The following is a 23,225-nucleotide window of genomic DNA, read 5'->3' on the forward strand; positions in this document are numbered from 1 at the left end:
TAAATTGCATTCTGCCATCATGTATAACAAATCAGAATAAATTTTTTAAAAATAAGTTTACATATTCTCCCCCTTTTAAAACCAAATTTTTCCTACAATCTGGCCATAGAGATTGGCATGAATTACCATGATTGATGTGTTGTAGATGAGAACAGAGCTTAAGGGAGTGGGGTAACCGGAGAAAGAATAGAATGCATGGTAATTTTGAATTGTGCTCAGTAAGGGTAGAGGGAAGAGAACAGGAGGAGGAAAAGGGGAAGTGGTGGGGACTGAATTAGACCATATTATTTTCCATGGTTTATAATCATTGTTCTCAGCTTTTCCTTATGTGAAGCAGCCTCATAAATAGAGTACTTACTATAAAATAGGAAAGATATGGAAAATACGATGAAATGCATTTGGGCATTCTATAGATGAAGGTACTGTGCACAAGAGTAGTTAGGAGGTTTCTAAAGATCTCACAATTGACTTTTATAAAGAATGCAGAACCTCTCAGCTAAGCAGAAGGTAAATCTGTTTGTACAGGGTCGTACACCCTGAAATGCAATTATTTAGTTTGTCTAACACTACTACCTTGTCAGGGGGGGATGCCATATGAAGCACTGTTGTGGTTTAGATGAGGGGTGTCCCCCAAGAGTTCCTACATGAGAAAATTCAACAGGGTTTAGAAGTGAAAATATTTATAAGAGCCTTAACATAATCAGTGTATTCATTCACTGATAGGGATCAACTTGGTGGTAACTCTAGGCAGGTAGTGGATGGAGGAACTGGGTCACTGCCAGAGGGTCTTTGGGGTGTATATTGTGTTTATGGTGAATGGGGTCTCTGTTTCCTTGTCCAATGTCCTGAGCTTCTTTTCTCAACCACACCCTTCTCAAGCCCCAAAGAATGGAGCCAGTCATCTATGGACTGAGACATCTAAAATCGTGAGCTCCGAAGAAACTACCATCTCTAAATTGTTCTTTTCAGAGCTTTTGGTCACTGGTGTGAAAAAGCTGACAAAAAAAAAAAAAAAGAATCAAAAAATCTCTACCCAGTTCAGTTTCCTTACAGCATTTATGCTCCTATTCGCCCTCATGAATATCCTTAAATGAAGGTATTGTGTGTGGGGGGGGGGGGTGATTTTTTAATCAGTTCTTTTTAGTTAAACATGACATTAGTATTCATTTTGACATACTTATAAAAGCGTGGAATAAAATTTATTCTATTCCATCCCCAGCACTTCTACTCCTCACTTCCTCCTCCACTGTTTTCTTTCCTCTACTATTCTGATCTTTCTACTGTTTACGTATAGTTTCTTTTAGATTAGTGTCTTGTATGTGTACATGATGGTGAGATTCACTGTGGTATATTTATATTGCATTTATAGGAATGTTAGGACAGATTCATCTCATCGTCTTTCACTATCCCTTCCATCCTCCCTTCCTTTCATTCTCTTTTGTCTACTCCACTGATCTTTCTTCTATTCTTTTTTTTATCTTCCTCTCCGTCTTTTGGATTAGCCTCTGTATATCAGAGAAAACATTTATCCTTTGGTTCTGTGGGACTGGCTTATTTCACTTAGTTTGATATTCTCCAGATCCATTCATTTACCAGAAAGTGCCATAATGACATTCTTCTTTATGCTGAGTAATGTTCCACTATTTATATAAATCACATTTTCTTTAATCATGTATCTGTTGAAGAGCACCTGGGTTGTCTCCACAGATTAGCTATTGTGAATTGTGCTGTAATAAACATTGAAGTGGCTGCATCACTGTAATATGCTGATTTAAAATACTTTAGAGGTATATATTGACGAGTGAGATAATTGAGTCAAATGGTTGTTCCATTCATAGTTTTCTGAGTAATCTCTATACTGCTTTCCAGAGTAATTGCACCAATTTCCAGTCCCATCAACGATGTGTGAATATACATTTCCCCCACATCCTCACCAACATTTATTGTTATTTGTATTCTTGATCATTGCCATTCTGCCTGCAATGAGATGAAATCTCAGTGTAGTTTAAATTTGCCTTTCTCTAAATGCTAGGGATATTAAACATTTTTCCATATATTTGTTGACCATTCATATTTCTTTCTTTCAGAAGTGTCTGTTTAGTTCCTTTGCCCATTTATTGATTGGGTTATTTGGCATTTTGGTGTTGATTTTTATAAGTTCTTTGTATATCCTGGATATCAATGCCCTATCTAAAGAGCAGATGGCAAAGATTTTTATTTTCTTATTTGCACTTTAGGAGTCTTGTTAATGAAGTTAGTTCCTGAACTAACATGTTGTAGTGTGAGCCAACATCTTCTTCTAGCAGGTGCATTTTCTGGTCTAATTCCTAAGTCTTTGATCCACTTTGAGTTGAGTTTTGTGCAAGGTGAGCGATAGGGATTCAATTTCATTCCACCACATATAGATTTCTAGTTTCCCTGACACCATTTGTTAAAAAAAAGTAATTTTTTTCTCCAACATATGTTTTTTGAAAACTTTGTCAAATATCAGATTAACTGTATTTCTTCCAATTAAAGTGATGAAATTTCTAAGTGGTGACTGGAGTGCAGCCCTTGTGAGTGATGAGTCCTCCCTGGGGCCTGATAACCTTAATCTTGCTCAAATGCAGTTACCAAAGTCCTTTATAAAGATTAGGCTTTGGGGGATACTGGGAAACGAACTGGCCAGAGAGCCAGTGGGCTTGCCTGTTATCTCTACATGTGGGCATTTATTTTCCTGTGTATAAAGTAAAGGACTCAAGTCATATTTTCCTGATACTCTGGGTCAGACTGTTGTTTCTAGACTCACTTTACTGCTTGGAGCACTAGAAATTTTTACTTGTCAGAATAAAGATCATATAATTTCTCAAGGAAAGGAGGTGGGATTTTGTCTTACCTGGATCCATGGGGAACTCAGAATCTGCACATTTTCATCTACTTTCCTCATAAACTTTAGAAAATGCTGATCTTTATAATTAAAGCGATTATTGAAAATAACGGAGCAGATCACATTGCAGGGAGCACAGCCCAGGAGAAAAGTAGGATCACAGGGTGAGGCTGAAGAATGGAAACATGAAGAATTAACATTAAAGTATACATACAAATGTGTTTCTCTATGAAATAACAGGGAAAGGTAATTGTAGAAAAGCTAAGCAATATCTGTCTATGAATTCCTTTGATATGAAAAATATTCACCATGCTAAAAATCATCCACTTTTACCTCACACTCGAATTGACTTTTACCTGGTAGCCAGTTTAATAATGGTTTTCCTAATGCTCCAATCAATTCCACTGCCTTTTTAAGCCATCCTAACCCAAAGTGGCACTTATTTTGGAAAACATTTTAAAAGATCACTTAAAAACACCTGTTTATTCAATTTCAGTGCAGAATCATATTTGTCATCAAACCTGTAGATAATTAGGAATTATGTAGAAAGGGAAAGAAGTTAGGGACATTGCTTTTATATCACTGAAAGATTCATGTGTAAAAACTGCAGAGTTAAAGACTAATAGATAGTAACTGTACAAATTTGTATATTTGTGGGGAAAAAATGGATATAAGCAGAAAACCTTCATATTTTAAGAAGAAGAAAGGCAAACATACATAAAAAATTTCTCAATAAAGGTGAGAAAATTTTATTTTAAAGTAAATTCAAGGTGACGCAAAGGTTAAATTTATAAATGTAATCTGTTTATTTCTTCATTAGAGAGAGCGTAAGAGAGAAACACTAAAAGAAAATTTGGCCCTTTAGGAAATATAGCCCATCGTCTTTAAATGCCTCAAAATTTAATCTATTTGGCAATACTGCCCCCCTGTGAACTTCTGGAACATTTCTCTGAGTCATATAGCCACCAGCATAATATATTTTAGTAAATTTGAATGCTGGACATCACTTTAGTCAATGCTGCAATTTTATAGGTAAAGAAATTAACATATGACAAGATTTTCATTTTTTTTAGGAATCTATAAAAATGAAATGACAATTAGGTGATCAGTACATATCATTTGTTAAGAAAAAAAGTATCCAAACTCACAACTATATTTTTAGTTACAGTTTACTTGATAAAACAGGTAAGTTTTAGGGCTGGGGTTGTGGCTGAGTAGTAGAGCACTTGCCTAGCACATGTGAGGCACTGGGTTCGATCCTCAGCAACACATAGAAGTAAATTAAATAAAGTTATTGTGTCCATCTACAACTAAAAATATCCAAAAAACAGGTAAATTTTAGATTTAATTAATTTACTTGATAAAAAAATTAACCAAGGAAGCAAAAGACATATACAATGATAATTACAAAACACTGATGAAAGTAATTGAAGATGATACCAAAAAATGAAGATACCTCCCATGCTCAGAAACTGGAAGATTAACATTGTTAAAAGGATCATGTTATCCAAATTAATTTGCAGGCTTAATTCAATTCCCATGAGATAATATCAAAGATATTCTTCATAGAACTAGAAAAAAACATACCTAAAATCCATGTAGAAGTACAAAAAGAAAAATCTAAATAGTCAATACAATGTTGAGCAAAGGGGAAAAGCTGGAGGCAGGAGGATTCCTGATTTCAAGCCAAACTATAGAGCCACAGTAAGCAAAAGAGCATGGTACTGGCATAAAAACAGACAAAAAGAACAATAGGAGAGAATGGAGATCTTGGGGCGATGAGGGATGTAGTAGTGGGGAACCAAGCATCCACAGTCCACTGATTCTCAACAAAATTCCAAAACTTATGGTGGAGAAAAAAGAGCCTCTTCAATAAATGGAGCATGAAGAAGATTCCAACTTGACCCTTATTTCTCACCTGTACAAACTTCAACTCAAAATGGCTCAGAGACCTTCCTGTAAGAACTGAAACCCTAAACGAACTAGAAGAAAACATAGGGGAAACACCTCAAGATGGATACAGTGATGATTTTTTTCTAGATGGCCCTAAAAGCAAAAACAGGCAAGTAGATTACTTCAAAATGAAAAGCTCATACACAACAGTCAATAGAGTGAAGAGATAGTCTACAGAATGAGAGATAATATTTGCCACTTATTTGTGTCAAAAAGGATTAAAATCTACAATACATAAGGAACAAAAAAAAAAAACCAACAAATCCTAAGTAATACAGTTAAAATGGGCAAATGATCTTAATAGGCACTTCTCAAAAGAAGAAATAAAACTGAGCAATAAATATATTTTTAAATGCCATTTTAATGAACCATTAGGCAAATGCAAATCAAAACTACCATAAGGAATTATTTTGTCACAATTAGAATGGCTGTTGTCAAAACACAAAAACAAAAATAAGAAACCCAAATTACCACCACCAACAACAACAAATAACAAATTTTGGAGAGGTATGCAGAAGAAGGACACCCTATACCTCTTGGTGGGAATGTACATTAAGACACTCATGCTAAGGAAAACAGGATGCAATTTTCTCAAACATAAAGACATCTTCCATATGATTCAGGAGTCCTGCTTCTGATACCCAAATAAAAGAAATGAAATCAATATACAACATAGATTCCTGAAATGTTCAGGATAACTATGACACTATTCATAATAATTAAGATATCATATTAAATTATGTGCTTATCCACAGAATAGTGGATAAAGATGCTCTGTAACATAAACAATGTATTTAAATTCAGTCATAAAGAAGAATGAAATCTTGTATTTTTAATGCAAGAGAGACAGAACTGGGGACCTATGGTAAGTAAGAGGTCAGAAACAGTAAAGTATTGCAAGGTCTCTCTCATGTGTGGAAGCTAAAATTAATGTGAACCTGAAGGTAAAATTGCGATTACTGCAAATGGGGAACAGTGTGCGCTAGCAGTGAGGAGGATAGAGAGAAGGAGAGGATGGCTTTTAACTGTTCATGCTGTACGCTTGTGTATGAGTACCACAGGGACCTCATTAATATGGACTGATTAAATGTCAGTAAAAAATACAATAGGATAATTTAGAAATAAACAAATGAAAAAAAATGATGCAAAGAAAGCATAGAGTATTGGGTAAAAGCAAAGCTTTTGAGTTATCTTCTCCTCCACCAGACTCTATACATATTCTAGGGTTCTAAGCTTTCATAACAAATGTTTACATTATCTATGGAGTTAGAGGGTAATTAGGGAAGCCAGGGAATTTCTAGGTGTGTGTCATTCATTGGTAACGTCTGATTCTTAGTCTTTCCTTTTTTGTTAATTTGGAAGACAAATGTAAAAACACAGCAATCTGGATGCAAGATGAAAATCAAAGATACGGAAAAAAACATCATAGGTCAGTAGAAGTAAGTATATTTGACACTTTCCAGGAGATACGCAAATCAATGAAAAACCAGAGATTAGTATAGTTCCTAGGTACTGTCCTGGGAAGAAACCCTGAGAGAAGACAGACAACAAAAGTGACTGGACAACCACAGTCCAATTAAGTGAAAGTACACATCACTTGCTTCAGCTCCACAGAGTCTAAGGTGGATATATCCATGGTGTCCAATGGACAATGGTGAAGGCCATGGAATGGGAAATTCACAAATGTGCTACGGGGAAACCCTGCTCTTTAACTCTTGAAGAAAAAGGAACTCTACACCTTGTGTCTTCATGATGCAATGATTTGAAAACAGAAATAAAACTTGTCAGCATAGGATTGTATTATCTTTTATGCCCACCATGCATGTCCAGTCATGCCTGTGATTTGGGCAGCACAGATACACAAACTCTGGCTCTCTGCTTCGAATCATACCTCTTCCACATAAGGACTAAAAGGACCCATAACTAAAGATCTGGATGTTGCTGAAATGTATTCACGAGACACAGAAAAGAGCAGCGTGTTAAGGACGATGAAACAATGAATCACTCACACTCGGTTTTCCTCAACTCCTCCACAAGGCAACGGGCTTCCTCTTGAACTCGGTCCTCAATGCTCCTCTTCCCCATCCCAAAATTCCTCAGGGTCATGAGGGAGAAGCGCCTCATCACTTTCCATCTGCTTCCAGTACTAAAAATGATTCCTAAATGAGGGAGAGCAGAATCTAGGAGGATATCCCAGGCAACATACAGAAAATTGATGAGTGAGCCACAGAGATGGTCAACCTCAACCTGGCTTTCTCTTTTTCATTCTTCTCCTCCCCATGACCATTGCTCAGCCACCTCACATGCATGCACACTTACCAAGTCCTTTAGTAACTCTATCACCCACAGGGAAACTGCCTCTTCCAGAAAATACTTCCCCATGATCAATCAGGGCTTCCTTCACAGCTTCATATCCATGCAACACCACAGTGGGTCTCAAACCCAAATACACAGTGAACACAGGGCCATAGATTTTTGACAACTGGAAATAGGAAAGAAAATGCAAACATTAGCTGAAGAAGATCAGCATTTGAACTACATGTTTGGAATGATTCAGACTGTTACAGATTATTCTTATATTTGTTATACTTTATTGTGCCATATTTGTTATACTTTATTGTGCCACAAGAATCTTCAAATATTTCTTAATTTTGCTCACAAATGTGATGTCAACTATGGCTGTCATTATGGATGGTCTATGGTCTGCCATGCCTGAGTCAGACAATTGATATCTACACTACAATTAATCTTCACATCAATGCATTTAGGGAAATAATGTGTCCTATTTTACATGAAAGGAAATGAAGTCAGACATTTGCAGTGCACCATAACTAGTAAACTTAAGACTCAAATTTGAATCTTTACTTGTTCAATTTCTGAAGTTTGAACAATTCGTCAGTCCCCGTTGTTTATCCACTTTGGCACCAAAATGCAGCTGATTTCTTCTGGGTCATTAGCAGTGCTTGTATTATAGAGATTTTGATTGAGTAAGCCCATGATAATTATGTATTGGAAGTCTATATTTTAAAAAGTGCCCCCAGATGATCTTAACACTCATAGGTTGAGGCCACAGGTATCACTAACACAGCAAGAGCGTGAGTACCAGGGAGGCAGCATCAGGCCATTCAGCATAGCAATTTCTCTTACCCAGCAGCAATTCATAGAGTACAGACTGAAGCTTTGTGCAAAATGCACAAGGATTCTGTTGCCATCCAGTGGACCATGATTGCTTAATTCATTCCTTCTTTCCCTTATGCTATTTCTCAACCTATGGTTTTCTTTTTATTAATGGCTTAATAAAAGATAACCTTAATAAAAAGATAAACTTAATAAAAAATAACCTTTTTCTTAATAAAGATAACCTGCCTCTGCTCCAATCTGTTGCTAAGGTAACCTCTCCCAAGAACTGCCACTCCCTATAGGGAGTCATAGAGTTGTTAATTAATGTGTCCTGGGCTGCTCCATCCAGTCCTTCCCTGTCCATCTACTTCTCACCTTTTGACCATCCCACTGAGCATCTCCCCCCCACCCCGCACCCCCCTAGTCACATACACAAGAAGGGGAAGAGAGCCGGAGAACAAAGGAAGCCCAGGACATATAAAAAGGCAAAACACCCCTCACTTCTTGGAAGACCAGGATACCAGCTATGGCCCCCTTCTCCCTCCCAGAAGAAGTCTATGTTTCTTCTTTTTAAATAAACCCTGCTTTATGTGCTTGCCTCTAATGTTATACTTCAACATATGGGGGAGCAGAACTGGTCACCGGCAGTATCATTTGTACCCTTGAACAAACATCTCGCCTTTTCTCTCACATCCCAGCCCCCAGTAACCACCATTCTACTCTTACTCTGAGTTTGAGGTGTATGCTTTGTTTTCTAAGACTCCACATATAAGTGAAATCATGTAGTGAAGGTCTTTCTGTGTGGCTACTTCCCTCCTCATAAAGTTCTCCAGGTTCATTCCATGTTGGGGTAAGTAGCACCACTTCCGCTACAGGAATTTACAATTTGTCAGAACTCCTCAGTGGTTCCTACCCTACACTAGAAGAACAGACGCTGAGAACTACTACCACAAATGAGCTCCTAGCCACATTGTCTGGCAGTTGGATAAGTGAGGAATGCAAAGATGTTTGGGTTAACAATGCCCAAACCTTGACTCTGATGCCCTTGTCCAGTGTCCAGTGAGAGCAACTGAACCAAAGTCACTCATGTGAAGTTGGGGTGACACAAAATACCATGCAGACACGGACCTTTTTATAAGCTTCAGGATGGCTTACCCAGCTCCTGGCCTCAGGGTCCCACAGAGGGGCAAGAGAAAGTCACGAGAGGCTGAAGGGAGAGAGAGAGAGAGAGAGAGAGAGAGAGCGAGAGAGCGCTATTCTGGAGCTGGCTTTTCTTGGGGGACACTGTTTCTTAGAACATTCTATCCAAAAAAGGGAAAGGGGTAGGATTACAAAGGAATAGGTAAGTGTAACTCAACCCCACCCACCGGGTAATACTTACTCCTAGGGCCAGGCCTCATTATCTGAACGGACATAAAGCCCAAGTTATTGCAGGAAGCAATAATTGTTTGGTATCTCTTACTCAGGACTTAAGGGCATGTATTTCCAGAGTAGCTCCTGACACTTGACCCCTGGGTTACAAAGCAAAAAATAAATATAAAAAATAAAAATCCATCCCTACCAACAATTTAGACCCTCATTGGAAAAAGGCCCTTTACTTCTCATTAATATTTTTCCTTTTATTCTCCTCCATGTTCACCCCATTTAAAATATATTGTTTGTTTTATGTTTTAAAATTCAAGAACTCAAAAAAACTTAATAACCCAATCAGCAAATGAGCAAAAAAACTGACTGGCTACTTCACAGAAGAAATACGAATGCTCAACAAATATATGAAAAAATGTTCAACAGCTCCAGCAATTAGAGAAATGCAGATTAAAACTACACTGATATTCCATTTCTCTCCAGTCAGAATGGCAAATAATTAGAATACAAGTAACAATAAATGTTGGTGAGGAAGTGGAGGAAAAGGTTCACTCTTACATTGCTGGTGATACTACAAATTGGTGCATCCACTCTGAAAAGCAGTTTTTTTTTTTTAGAAAACCTGGAATGGAACCACCATTTAACTCAGTTATCACACTCCTCAGTTTATCCCCAAAGCACTTAAAATCAGCATACTACAGTGACACAGCCATATCAATATGTAGAGCAGCTCAACTCACAATAGTCAACCTATGGCCTTTGGTTATTCTGGGATTGGCTTACTTCACTTAGCATGATATTCTCCAACTCTATTTACCCATAAATGCCATAATTTTATTCTTCTTTAAGGCTGGGTAACATTACATTTTGTACACCCAGAGAAATGAAAAGTTGGGCTCTATTTGTGTAAAAACTAAAATTAAATTAATTTTTAAAAAGGATATATGTATAAAACAGAAAGGGGAAGCCATCTCCATTGAAGTGCAAGTCCAAAACCTCTGACACCTTGATGAAACAGACAAAATATCTTCTTCCCAAATTTACAATCCCCCTCCAAAGGGCTCCACAGATAAGAAAGTGTGTGAAATTCTAGAGAATAATGATACAAAACTGATTATTAAAATGTTTAGTAAACTAGAGGAAGACCTAAGGAATGAATTAAGAGAGAAAACTAAGGGGCTGAACGACCATTTCAATAAAGAAATAGAGATATTGAAAAGAAGCTAATCAGAACTCCTGGAAATGAGAGACACACTTAAATGAATAAAAATTCACTCAAAAGCATCATGAACAAATTAAAATGTGCAGAAAATAGAAAATCACAGCAAATTACTATGAAACAATGAAGGGCAAGTGTTCTTCAGACTTTTGACATTAATAGTGCCTTCCAAATATTAAATGTAAGCATTTCCTTTAACCCTGAAGCATTGTTTCATTACACTGTCTCTATCAGTGAAAAATGGAAAATTAATACCCAAAGAGAGTATTTTCTGCACAACAATCTCTTTTAATAATTTGCCTTGTGCATATATTTAATTAAAAATTAAGGATTAATTTATTTATCCTTTACAAGTCACTGGAGAAGCATCAACATACTTACATTGGTTAAGGATTTGCTGATGTTTTTATTATCTATCTGCAGGATATTCCCAAGAATTGGGAGAGGCATGGGTCCTGGTGGGAGTTTCCCTCTCCCAGATCTCTGTCTCCATAATGAGAGGAGAAGCAAACAGGAGAGACACAGCACCAAGGCTACAACTGGATCCATTGAAGCCTTGTCCTTTTACTGAGACAGCTGTGAGCTTACAATCAAAGTAAAGTTTTTATAGTGCTCCCTATTAATCAGCATGTGTTCTATTGACATAAAGTGCTGAGCCAATGAACTGGGTAAGTTCTAATTCCTTCTAAGTGTACACTGGTCACCTGATATGGGTTGAAGCAAACTGTTTACTCTTATCTTCTTTCGAAACTTCTATCTATGACAGCCTAGTTCTGCCACTCTGGAACAGATCAGAGGAATAGGCATTTTAAAAACAGGCAAGAAAATAAACACACAATCACACAGTGCCTGGTGGTTCCAATGTGCCTCTACAATTAAGAAAAGAATATTTGATACAAAACATTGCTCAACATGCTGGATTCTCAGACTAATTGACTGTTTAGAAATTCATGACTTGGGGGAAATAAGGGTATCTCTGACTTCTATATAAAAATATTGAACATGAAATATTTCATCAAACAATAAGATAATTTGGCTTTGAAAATCAAGTCTTTTTAGTATTTTTAAATGCTGACCTAACATCACAAGTGCCTAAGCATAAGCTAGGTAATACAACTTAAACATTTTGAAATACCGAACATACATCATCAGGTAACTAAGTAAATGTACATAGCATTTGCTATTTAACACCCCAAGCCCCTAAATCCTGGGGAGCACAGGGCAGAGATTTTTTTTTTTTTTGACAAATGAGGAAATAGAGACTCTGTGAGCATGGGAGACCTTCATTCACACACCTCACAGGGATCAAAACTGGAATTTGAATGAGCTCTAATGCCCAGATGGTGTCCTATGGCTTTCATCAGAGCTGCCTCCAAAGCCACCCTAGAAAAGTAAAGCAAACACCTCTCTGACTCTGTTCATAGACCAACAAGCTTCCCCTCAAATCAGTACCCATTATTTCACTGCAAGGAAAACTGGGTCATAGATTCTACAAAAGGAAGAGGCACAGAAGGGCTTCTCCCCTCGCTATCAGTACAGAGGTGAAACTTAGTCAGCAGAACCAAGGAAGACACAATCTCAGAGAATTGAAGGGAGAGGCTTGAGAAACTATGGCTCCACCAATCTCTCACCTCTTCCAGATGGGACTGCTTCTGTTGCTTGTGTTCTTGTGGATTTAAGAATCCACAAGACTTGGATTCTTAAAAAAAAAAAAAAAAAAAAAAAGATTTTGTACTGAATCTTTGGTGATATTTCACCTTGCTATGTCACCAATACCCTCTTACTAATCATAAATTAAGGTACTAGGCCAGTGGATCTCTGAAATTACTTCTGTCTCTGTTTGCAATTCTGTTTATAAATTTTAACATGCATTAATTCTACATATTAGCCTGGTTGAGGTAATATCTCATTAAATCCAACTTCCCTTTATTGCTCTTATTCCTTCCCACTATAACCCAGCCTTTAGTAATCACTACTGTAAATTCAAATTGACCCTTTTTTAGATTCAACATATCATGGAACTTGTTTTTCTATGTCTGGCTTATTTCACTTAAAATAATGGCTTGCAGTTCCATCCATTTTGCTGTAATCATGGAATTTCACTCTTCTTTAACAATGAATAGTATCCCATTGTGTACATATACCACATTGTCTCTATCCACTCATTTGTTTATGGGCACCTAAATTGATTCTATATCCTAGCTATTGTGAATAGTGCCACAATAAACATGAACATGCAAGCATTTCTTCGGTATGCTAATATCATTTCCTCTGGCTACATATGTTCAGAAAAGTGATACCCATTGTTACCCTTTGATTATGAGGTGTTCTTCCTCTAAAAGATCCTAGATGGCAAATATTTTATCCCAACCTGTATGCTGACTCTTCACTCTACTGATTATTTACTCTGTTATGTAGGATCATTTTAATTTTATGTAATACATTTGTGCATTTTTGCTTTTGTTTTCTGTGCTTTGGGATCATATGCAAAAAAAAAATCTCTTTATGAATTTCATGCAAAATTTCCCCTATATCTTCTTCCAGCAGTTTTAGAGCTTCCTGCCTTACTTTCATGTCTTTGACACAAAACACTTTGAGTTGATTCTGTGTAGATGAGAGATAGAGTCAACTTTCAGTCCTTTGCATGTGGCTTTATAATTATCACAACTGTATTAAAAGGGTGACCTTCTCCAATATATGGTTTTGGCTTTTTTTTTTTTTTCAGAACCATTTTCCACAGATGCATGAGTTCACTTCCGGGACCTTTATGTTTTTCCGTCGGATAATGTGTCTGTTTTTATGCCAGCACCATGCTAGTGTGCTCACTCTGCCTCTGTCATGTGTCTGGAAACTAGGAATCAGGATGCCTTCAGTTTTTTTCTTTTTGTTCAAGATGATATTGGCTCTTTGGGGCTTTTTTTATGCTTCCTTATAAATTTTCGGTCTATTTTTTTCCATTCACACAAAGAATTCCATTGGTCTTTTCATGAGGATCATATATGATCTGTAAATTTATTTGAATTTTATAACCCTACAAACAGTACTAATTTTCCAGTGCATGAAAATGAGACAGGGGTCTTTACATTTTTGCATGTGTATGTGTGTGTGTGTGTGTGTGTGTGTCTTTAATTTCTTTCTTTTAATTTTTGTAAAGATGTGCAGATCTTTCACTTCCTTGGTCAAATTCTTTTCTAGATATTTAATTTTGTTGTAGGTTTTATGAATGGTATTCCTTTCATGATTTTTTCTCATAACTTATATTATTAGTTACAAAAATTCCACTGATCTTAATATTGAATTGTATCCTGCAAATTTTTTAATCAATTCTAGTCGCTTTTTGGAGGAGTCTTTAAATTTTTCTATTTTTAGATTCATATGATCTGAAAACATGGAAAATTTAAAGTCTCTCCTTCCTGTTTACAGCTTTTATTTCTCTCTATAGTTTATTGCTCTGGCTAAAACTTCTATTTCTATATTTAATAAGAGCAGTGAGAGTGGATTCCTTTGTCTTGTTCTAGATTTAGGGGAAATGCTTTATGGTTTTCCCCATTTATTTTCATGTTGAATGTGTTTTTGCCATATATTGTCTTAATTATGTTAAGGTACAATCCTTCAATAGCGATTTTATTCAGGATTTTTTTATTTTGTTTGTTTTGTTTAAGTTGTTGATAGACCTTATTTTATTTATTTATATGTGGTGCTGAGAATCGAACCTAGAACCTCACACTTGCCAGGCAAGTGTGCTACAACTGAGACACAGCCACAGACCCTGTTCAGGGTTTTTATCATGCAGCGATGTTGAATTTTGTGAAATATATTTTATCCTTCATTGTTTTGATGTGATTATTACATTTATTGATTTGTCTATGTGAAGCCATCTATGCATCCTTTGGAAAAAATCCATCTTCATCATGGTAATGATCTTTTGGATATAGTGTTGGATTTTATTTGCTAGTATATTTTGATAATTTTTCCTGTATATCACACATATTTATCACAGATATAGTTTATTTGCTGTGTTCTTCTGTGGCTTTTGTACCAAAATGATGCTGGACTTGAAGAATAAGTTTGAGTTTCCTCTCTTACAATTGTTTGGAACTTTTTACTAAACACAATGTTGTTAGTTCTGTGAGTTTAGTAAAACTTAGCAATGAAGCCATTCTACCTTGGACCTTTATTTGTTGAGAAATATTTGATTACAGGTTCAATTTCACTATCCATTGAAGTATGTTTGTGTCTTTATGCCTTCATGTATGTCAATTTGTGTAGTTTATGTGTCCATAAACTTATCTATTTCTTCTAAGTTTCCCCTATTTTAAGACATAGTCTCTCGAAAATTTTCTAATATTCTATTTTACTTTTGTAGTATCAGTTGTAATATGTCTTGTATTATTTATGATTTTACTTATTTTTTTCCTTTCTTTTTTCCTTAATCAAGCTAAATATTTGTTGAGTTTGTCCATCTTTTCAAAAACTTTGTTTCATCTTTTTAGGATCTGCTATTTGTTATTTTATTTATTCTTTCTATTAGTTTTAGTTCTCTTTACTACATCCTTGAGATGCATCTCTAGGTTATTTGTTTGATTCTTTAATCTTTTGATGCAGGCAAATATTGCTAATCCTCCTTAATGTTACACTTTCATTTTACCATAACTTTTGATTTGTTATGTGATTCTTTTTTTTCTATAAAAAGAGAAAAGTTCAGGCAAATCCTCTGTAGGAGGAAAGTTGAAACACACTCATCTCAATAGAATAAAGTTCATGATGCAAAGAGATCAATCAGATGTTCTTTAATTTAAATAAGCCAGTGTGTTTCTCTCAGCAATTAGAGTCTGGTTGGTTTGGACTTCATATCTCTGTGAGTAAGAAACAAGTTAGTTTCTGCATGCTCTGAAAAAAAAAAAGAGTTCATTGTGTCCTGGGTTTGTGCAAATTCTAAAGAATAAAAATCAAATTTTGTGACCCCCATTTTAACCAGTATGATGTTGGTCTTCTAGAATGAGTTTGAAACAGAGTAGACTCCCTATCAGTTGTTTGACCAAAAAGAAAAAAAACACACACGTGGTTATTTATTCTGTAGAGTTTGATAGAATTCTATAGTCAAGTGATTCTATCCTGAACTTTTATTTGTTGGGAAATATTTATTGCTTCAATCTCACTGCCAATTATTGATCTGTTTGTGGATTTCATGGCTCATAGTTCAATCTGGTTAGGTAATATGTGTTCAGAAATTTAACCATTTCTATTGTGTTTTCCCTTTATCATCTTATGCTTTTTTATAATGAGCTTTCTGTTTTGTGATATAAATCATAATGTATGTTTTTCATCTATGATTTGATTTGTTCATATCTTCTCTCTTTATTCTTAGTCTGGCTAAGTGTTTGTTGATTTTATCATTAAAATTTTTCATTGACCTTTTTGGAATTTGTAAACCCCTACTTCATTTATATCTACTCTGATCTTTGTTATTTCTTTACTTCTATTAATTTGGGGTGGGTTTAGTGCCCTTTTGCTTTACTGGGTGCCTGAGATGCATCATTGGGTTATATATTTGAAACTGATTTCTTTATGTAGACATTCATTGCTATCACCTTACTTCTTGGCACTGCTTTTGCTATCTCCCATAATTTTGATATTGTATGTGATTGTATCTATAAAAAGAGAATGGGTAAGGCAGGAGGTTCATAGAAGTTAAGAAGAAGAGGAGAGAAATTCATCTCATAGAGAATGAAGCTAATTTATTTTATCAAAAATAAAAAAAGTATTTTTTCCTCATTTCTCAAGGGCTGAGTCACATAGCAAATTACTGCTTCACCTTCACATGGACTAAGTTCATCAAGGCCTGAGTTAAGGCAAATTCTAAAGGTTAAAAAATCAAACTTTTCTGACCCCCTTTTAAGCAATAAATGTTGTAATTACTGTCATGACTGTTTTGAAAGTCAAAGATTAGTATAATCAGGCAGTACTACAACATAAGGCACCTTCATAAACACTGAAATTGTTTGAGCTATATTTCTACTTTGAGGAAACTCTATGACAATAGGGCATATGGTTTACAGTTTCTCCTCTACCAGGTGCAGTGTGTATGCTCTTGACCAAGGCATTTGATCTCTGAGGGTCAGCTTCCCAATTCTAAAATGGGAATAATTCCACTTTCAATAAAGGTAATTTAAGAAAATCAAAAGTGATATAATATGTGAGAAATTGCATGTTAATTTTGAGAATACCTGTACTCATGAGCATTAAACATTATATAACTGGGGTCTTCATAGCAATTTTCCTTACTAAATCGATTATAAAAAACAATGCTTACCAATTTAAAACAAATACAATGATATCTTTACAGGACTCATGTTTATATAGCATTACCATTAGTGATCTAGTAGTGTACATCAATCCAATGATATGCAAATAAAGTCTCATATTTCAATTTACATAATGTTTCTTCTGTCCTGGGAGACTGGTATAATCCCTGCCTCCCATCTGCCTCTAAAGTGCAGGCCTGTCTTCGTGTCTATAATATCATTGGTTGTGGTTCAATATTTTTCATTCCATTACATCTAACAAGCACATAATACACAGCAACAAAACAAGTAGCAACTGGAAATGGTGAGAGTTTGGCAGAGCCCCAGATTCTCAAGCCTCCCTCTTCAATTCTCTGAGATTGTGTCTTCCTTGGTTCTGCTAAGTTTCACCTCTGTATTGACAGAGAGGGGAGAAACCCTTCTGTGCCTCTTCCTTTTGTAGAATCTATGACCCAGTTTTCCTTGCAGTGAAATAATGGGTACTATTTGAGGGGAAGCTTGTTGGTCTACGAACAGAGTCAGTGAGGTGTTTGCTTTACTTTTCTAGGGTGACTTTGGAGGCAGCTCTGATGAAAGCCATAGCACACCATTATGGGCATTGGAGCTCATTCAAATTCCAGTTCTGATCCCTGTGAGGTGTGTGAATGAAGGTCTCCCATGCTCACAGAGTCTCTATTTCCTCATTTGTAAAAAAAAAAAAAAAATCTCTGCCCTGTGCTCCCCAGGATTTAGGGGTTTGAGGTGCTAAATAGCAAATGCTATGTACATTTACTTAGTTACATGATGATGTATGTTTGGTATTTCAAAATGTTAAGTTGTATTACCTAGCTTATGCTTAGGCACTTGTGATGTTAGGTCAGCATTTAAAAATACTAAAAAGACTTGATTTTCAAAGCCAAATTATCTTATTGTTTGATGAAATATTTCATGTTCAATATTTTTCTATAGAAGTCAGAGATACCCTTATTTCCCCCCAAGTCATGAATTTCCAAACAGTCAATCATTCTGAGAATCCAGCATGTTGAGCAGTGTTTTGGATAAAATGCACTTTTATTAATCGTAGCGGCACTTTGGAACCACCAGGCATTGTGTGATTGTGTGTTCATTTTATTGCCTGTTTTTAAAATGCCTATTCCTCTGATCTGTTCCAGAGTGGCTAAACTAGATTGTCATGGATAGAAGTTTGCAAAGGAGAGCAAATCTAGACAACAATATATTTTTGTTCCTACCAGGTTACCAATGCACAATCAGAAGGGATTGGAACTCATCTAGTTGGTTGATTCAGTACTTCATGTCAATAGGACATATTCTGAACTAGCAGGGAACACCACAAAAGTTGTACAGTGATTGCAAGGTCACAACTGTCTCAGTAAAAGGAGAAGGCTTCAATGGATCCAGTTGTGGTCCTGGTGATCAGCCTCTTTCTATACTCTTCTCCTCTTACTATGGAGACAAAGATCTGGGAGCTGGAAACTCTCACCAGGACCCATGCCTCTCCCAATTCTTGGAAATATACTGCAGATCGATGCAAATCCTTAACTAATACAAGTATGTCAATGCTCATGTCTTGTAAAGGTTAATAAATTGACAGTGACCTGTAAAGGGTAAATAAATTAATCCTTAATTTTTAATTAAATATATGCACAAAGAAAATTATCAAAACATATTGTTGCACAGCAAATACTCTAGGTGAATTTTGACATTTCTATTGCATTTTATAGTTTTCCATTGTTAAAGGTAGTATAATAAAACAATGCATCAGGGATAAAGGAAACACTTAAGTTTTATATTATGACAGCAATATTAAAATGTCAAAAGTCTGGAGTACCCCTGCTCTTCATTGTTTCATGGTCATTTGCTGTGATTTTCTATGTTCTGCACATTCTAATATGTTTGTGATGATTTGGGTGAATTTTTATTTGTTTCAGTGTGTCTTTCATTTCCAGGAGTTCTGACTAACTTCTTCTCAATATCTCTATTTCTTTGTTGAAATAGTCTTTCAACACCTTAGTTTTCTTTCTTATTTCATTTTTTAGGTCTTCTTTTCATTTATTGAACATTTTAATAATCAGGTTTTAATAATCAGGTTTAATAATCAGAGTCTTATGGGCATCCTGTATTTGAATTTTCATTTAATTCTTAAGATTTGTATTTTTTTCTGATATTATTTCAGTGGAAAGATAGTAAAGGGGATCCAGAAATTTTGGGCTAGTAGTGGTACTTCTAGAAGTTGTTTCTGAACAGATTCTTAAGAAGTCCCACTGCCAGGGTGCCGCAGTCTGGCTGGGCACTTTAGGATATTTAAAGGCAAAAACCACATCTGGGTTAATGTAGCTGAAGCAAGCAGGGACAGAAGCTGAATTGGCAGATAGTGAGACAGTGCAATGGGTACATTAGTATTTCCCATGAGAATTTCCAGGTTGGCAGAGCAGCAAGCAAGCAGAAGGGAAGTGGGTCAAAATGACCCTAGTTCACTACAATTTAGAGAATGGTTACTAATGTCCAATCGATCTCTGACAAGGTACATTGCCAAAGAAAAATGGGAAACAAAGAGAACAATTTTACATTGTATAAGAATTGCTATTTTGTGTTTCTGAGTATGTTAAGCTAAGTAACTATTAATGGGTAGAGAGGTGGGGCTTTCCCATGAGAAAAGTATTTCTTATATGATATGGAGCCTCAGGGTAAATGGAGTCTGCTTGGTCATTGCCCATATAGCCTGACCCGTAACAGTTAGCACTTGTTTTATTTATTATTTTCCAAATCTAGTGAAATTAATTCTCTTTATTACATTATTGTAATGGCTGGGATCTCCAGAACAGTTTTGAACAGAAGTGGTATGTTGAACTTATTTTTTTTTTTTTGTATCTAGTAGGGGGTGAAGTTTAACATCACACTATTGAGTATAATGTTTTATGTATATTTTGGCAGATGTTCTTTATTAGATGAGGAATGTTTGCTTTGTCTTGTTTTTGTTTGGTATTTTCTTAAAATATGTAATTTTGTTTGTCACAGGGTACAATTTTATCAAATGGATTCTCTGCATCTGTTGATCATATATTGTCATATGCTTTGGTCTCCCTTTTTCATACATATTATTAAGTACACACATAGCAGGAGTTGATCTTCTACAGGTTGTTAAGGACATCTGTATTTATATTTGTGATAGATTATTTTCCAGTTTTGCTTCTTTAAACTTCCTTGTCATATTTCTGATACCAAAGAAATTTGGGCTCATAAGTGAGGGAGCTCATATTACCTCCTTTTGGACTACTTTTATTGCCTTTCTATCCTCTTTCTCCTCTTTTTGTGGCCTCTTAGTTGTGTATTTGAAATGCCTAATAATATTTGCCTAAGTAAAGTTATATAAAAAATACTGCCACTTCAGGAGGTGTTCATCTTCTTCCAGGAAAGAGGTATTCTCTCCACTTCTAGGTAGTGAGAATGCTTTATCACCTCCAGCCTGGACTCAGATTTTTTCACAACAGCTTGCTTGCTGTTCTGCCAACCTGGACTGCAGCCACCAACCAAACTCTGATGTTCCCTCGTTGTGCAATCTTAGAACCATTTGAAAAGAAGAGCCCCCACCCACATTTCTAAAATAGGAGAGACAAATATTGGGAAAATGTAAAATATTCAGTTGATTTTTGCTATATTTTTATTATCCCAGAAAGGTCTTATAAACAATATCCTGGACATTTCAAAAGCCAACAGAGGCCCATTTTAAAGTAGAATCCTATACAAGATGTATGAAAACTGAAGTGATAGAATATTGAGTAGGGGCAGACACAAGCATCCAAGCTTGATGATAAGGAGAACAAAAGGTGTGGTGTACAGGTACTCACTACATCAAAAGCTATTGGGGGCATTTTAGCAAAGTTGTAGCCACTGGCATTAAACTCATGCATTTTATTACTTTTACCTGGAAATACACTGCTCTTCTTTGAACAAGGGTTTCTTATCTATAGATCATAATGTTTGGACTAAGTAAATTCCAGCATTTCCCCTGACTCCATGAATTCTTTAAAAACTTGGTTTATCCATGTCTGTTTATTGCAGGGCACAACCATAATAACATCATTGACATCTGTGCTGCATGATAGCAAAGAATTCCCCAACCCTGAGAAGTTTGACCCTGGCCATTTCCTGGATAAGAGTGGCAAATTCAAAAAAAGTAAGTACTTCATACCTTTCTCAACGGGTAATAGAAATTTATGTCCATTGGTACTTCAGGGGTCAAGACATCTTCACGGGATCAGTTAAAGTTGCACAGTGCTGATTTAGTGGCTGGTAGAAATGATCTTTATACACAATCAGAGCAACACTCCCAGTGCCCATGCACTGTGCAAGACCACGCTACAACATTGTTACTGGGTCTGATTACTAGGGGTTAGGGAAAATTGACCTAGTTCTTCCAAAGTAAGAAAGTTACAGAGAGGGAAGATTGAGTCAGGCCACAAAATACAACACTGCCCTCCCAGAACTCTTCTTAGAAGATTAGATTCATCTACACTGTCCTCATCTGTCCTGTGAAATGTATCTAACCCCACAGCTTTGTTGAGTGTCTTCCAGGTAGTGCCTCTGCTGAGCTCTGGACATTGTAAGTATCCACAGCACAGAATGGGCCACCAAAAGAGTCCCACACCCCAGTTAGCCAAGCAGATGAATAAACAGATTGTTGTAATCCAATATGACTAATCCTGTGGGAGAGAGAAGAAAGGATTGACTGTTCATGATGGCAGAGGGAGAAAATATCTCCTGCCTGTTCTCTCATACCAAACGGTGAGGCACAAAATGGATTGAGTGGCATTCAAATAGAAGAAAGGACATTTGAGCTGCCTCATAAGAGGCAAAGAAACAGGACTGAAGACAGGCAGGCATTTTAACATAGACAATGAACCATAGGAACAGAATATTTGCACTTGGTCAAGAATTCCAGAGCCTCTGACTGGTAGATGAAGGTCAGAAAACCTTGGGAGGGGGCACATTAATCTTTAAGGACACTGAAGCACCTTGATCTTCCTACATCTAGATCTTCCTTGGGATATGGGGCCTTCCACACCTAAAGTGTGTGCTGAGTCTCTGGCATACAGTTGCCTAAATTTATTCTTTGGCTCTTTAGACTTGCTTTTAGGTCAGGCACTATAGATACTAATATGACAAAATCTAAGCTCTGCCATAATGGAATTCATGTTTTAGCAGACTAGAAAAATAAAGAATAATGATTCAAATAATCTGTGCTTCATTGCTGATTGAAGCCAAAGAGAGTGAGAATCTATAGCCTGGAAGAATCACAAAGAGTGTAACAGAAAAAAGACATTTGATCTAGGATCTGAGAGAAGTATGAAGTGCATCCTAGTCAAAAGGAACAGCATAAGATAAAGCTTGAAACTGCATTGTATGTTTAAGGCTGATGGAACTAAACAGATCTGATGAATGGAAGAAAAGATCGTGGCACATCAGACTGGGAACAGGGAATGCAAGTAATGAACGTTTGTTTCTGGGAGAAGATTGATGGAAACATGAAGTGTCAAAACAATGATTTTAATGTGAACACGGTTAATAAAGTTCTTGGAAGAAAGCTGATGTTCAATAAATATTGGTTGAATGAAAAGTGCTGGAAAAATAGTAGGTGGGTATCCAAGGTGTTCATCCTTAGGTCTGTCTAATCATCCAGCCTTTTTATTTGCTACCCATCTGCAGTCATTCATCCAATCATTCATCAAATAGTTATTCAACATTCTTCTTGTTCTAGTTAGAAATATACTCTTCAAGGAATATTTTCCTTCTCTCTCTCTTTCTCTCTCTTTGTTATTTTCAGGAAAATGGAGGTGTGCAGGAGAAGGTCTGGCCCGCATAGAGATGTTTTTATTCCTGACCACCATTTTACAAAATTTTCACCTGAAATCTCTGGTTGACACAAAGGATCTTGATATCATCCCAGTTGTGAACGAATGTATTTCTGTGCCTCCCTCATACCAGATCTGCTTTGTTCCTGTCTGAAGTAGAGCAGTGGGTCTATCATTCTGCTGTGGTGTCACCACTAACCCACCCCCTTCCTCTATCAGGCATGCCTTCTCTGACCTCTACTCATCACATATTTATTTGAAGTCCAGTAAACATCCAATCCCCATTGGACAAACTTCCATTTTCAAAAAAAAATAAATGCTTCCTCTTCATATAATGTAATATTTGCATTAGACACTATTTACTTTAATTTGCTTGTGAGTTATCACTGTGATTTCTCTGTTAAAGCAAGATAAATCTGGGAGAAATTACATGAAGTGAAATAAGTCAGGCACAGCAAGATAAAAACCACATGATTTCACTTGTATATGTAATACTTTTTTTAAAAAATTTACTTTTTATGTGTAGATGGACACAACACAATGCCTTT

At 36.2% G+C, this 23,225-nt stretch overlaps 1 protein-coding gene across 5 annotated transcripts in view; it reads right to left on the minus strand.

The window, feature by feature from the left end:
• The window catches only part of LOC143381337 (cytochrome P450 2C18-like), a 33,469-nt gene extending 22,397 nt beyond the window's left edge, over positions 1–11,072 (minus strand). For 3 of the 5 annotated variants that reach the window (XM_076834895.1, XM_076834892.1, XM_076834891.1), the window contains exons 1-4: positions 10,905–11,072; positions 7,139–7,301; positions 6,829–6,978; positions 2,876–3,036 (exon numbers count right to left, since the gene is read on the minus strand). In XM_076834895.1, coding sequence (XP_076691010.1) covers positions 2,876–3,036; positions 6,829–6,978; positions 7,139–7,301; positions 10,905–11,072 — 642 coding nt within the window. The remainder of the gene's footprint in view (positions 1–2,875; positions 3,037–6,828; positions 6,979–7,138; positions 7,302–10,904) is intronic. The other 2 variants (XM_076834893.1, XM_076834894.1) reach the window with 2 other exon arrangements.
• Positions 11,073–23,225: the final 12,153 nt, after the last annotated feature.

The sequence above is a fragment of the Callospermophilus lateralis genome, chromosome 15, assembly GCF_048772815.1.
Source record: "Callospermophilus lateralis isolate mCalLat2 chromosome 15, mCalLat2.hap1, whole genome shotgun sequence".
Lineage (NCBI taxonomy): Eukaryota > Metazoa > Chordata > Mammalia > Rodentia > Sciuridae > Callospermophilus > Callospermophilus lateralis.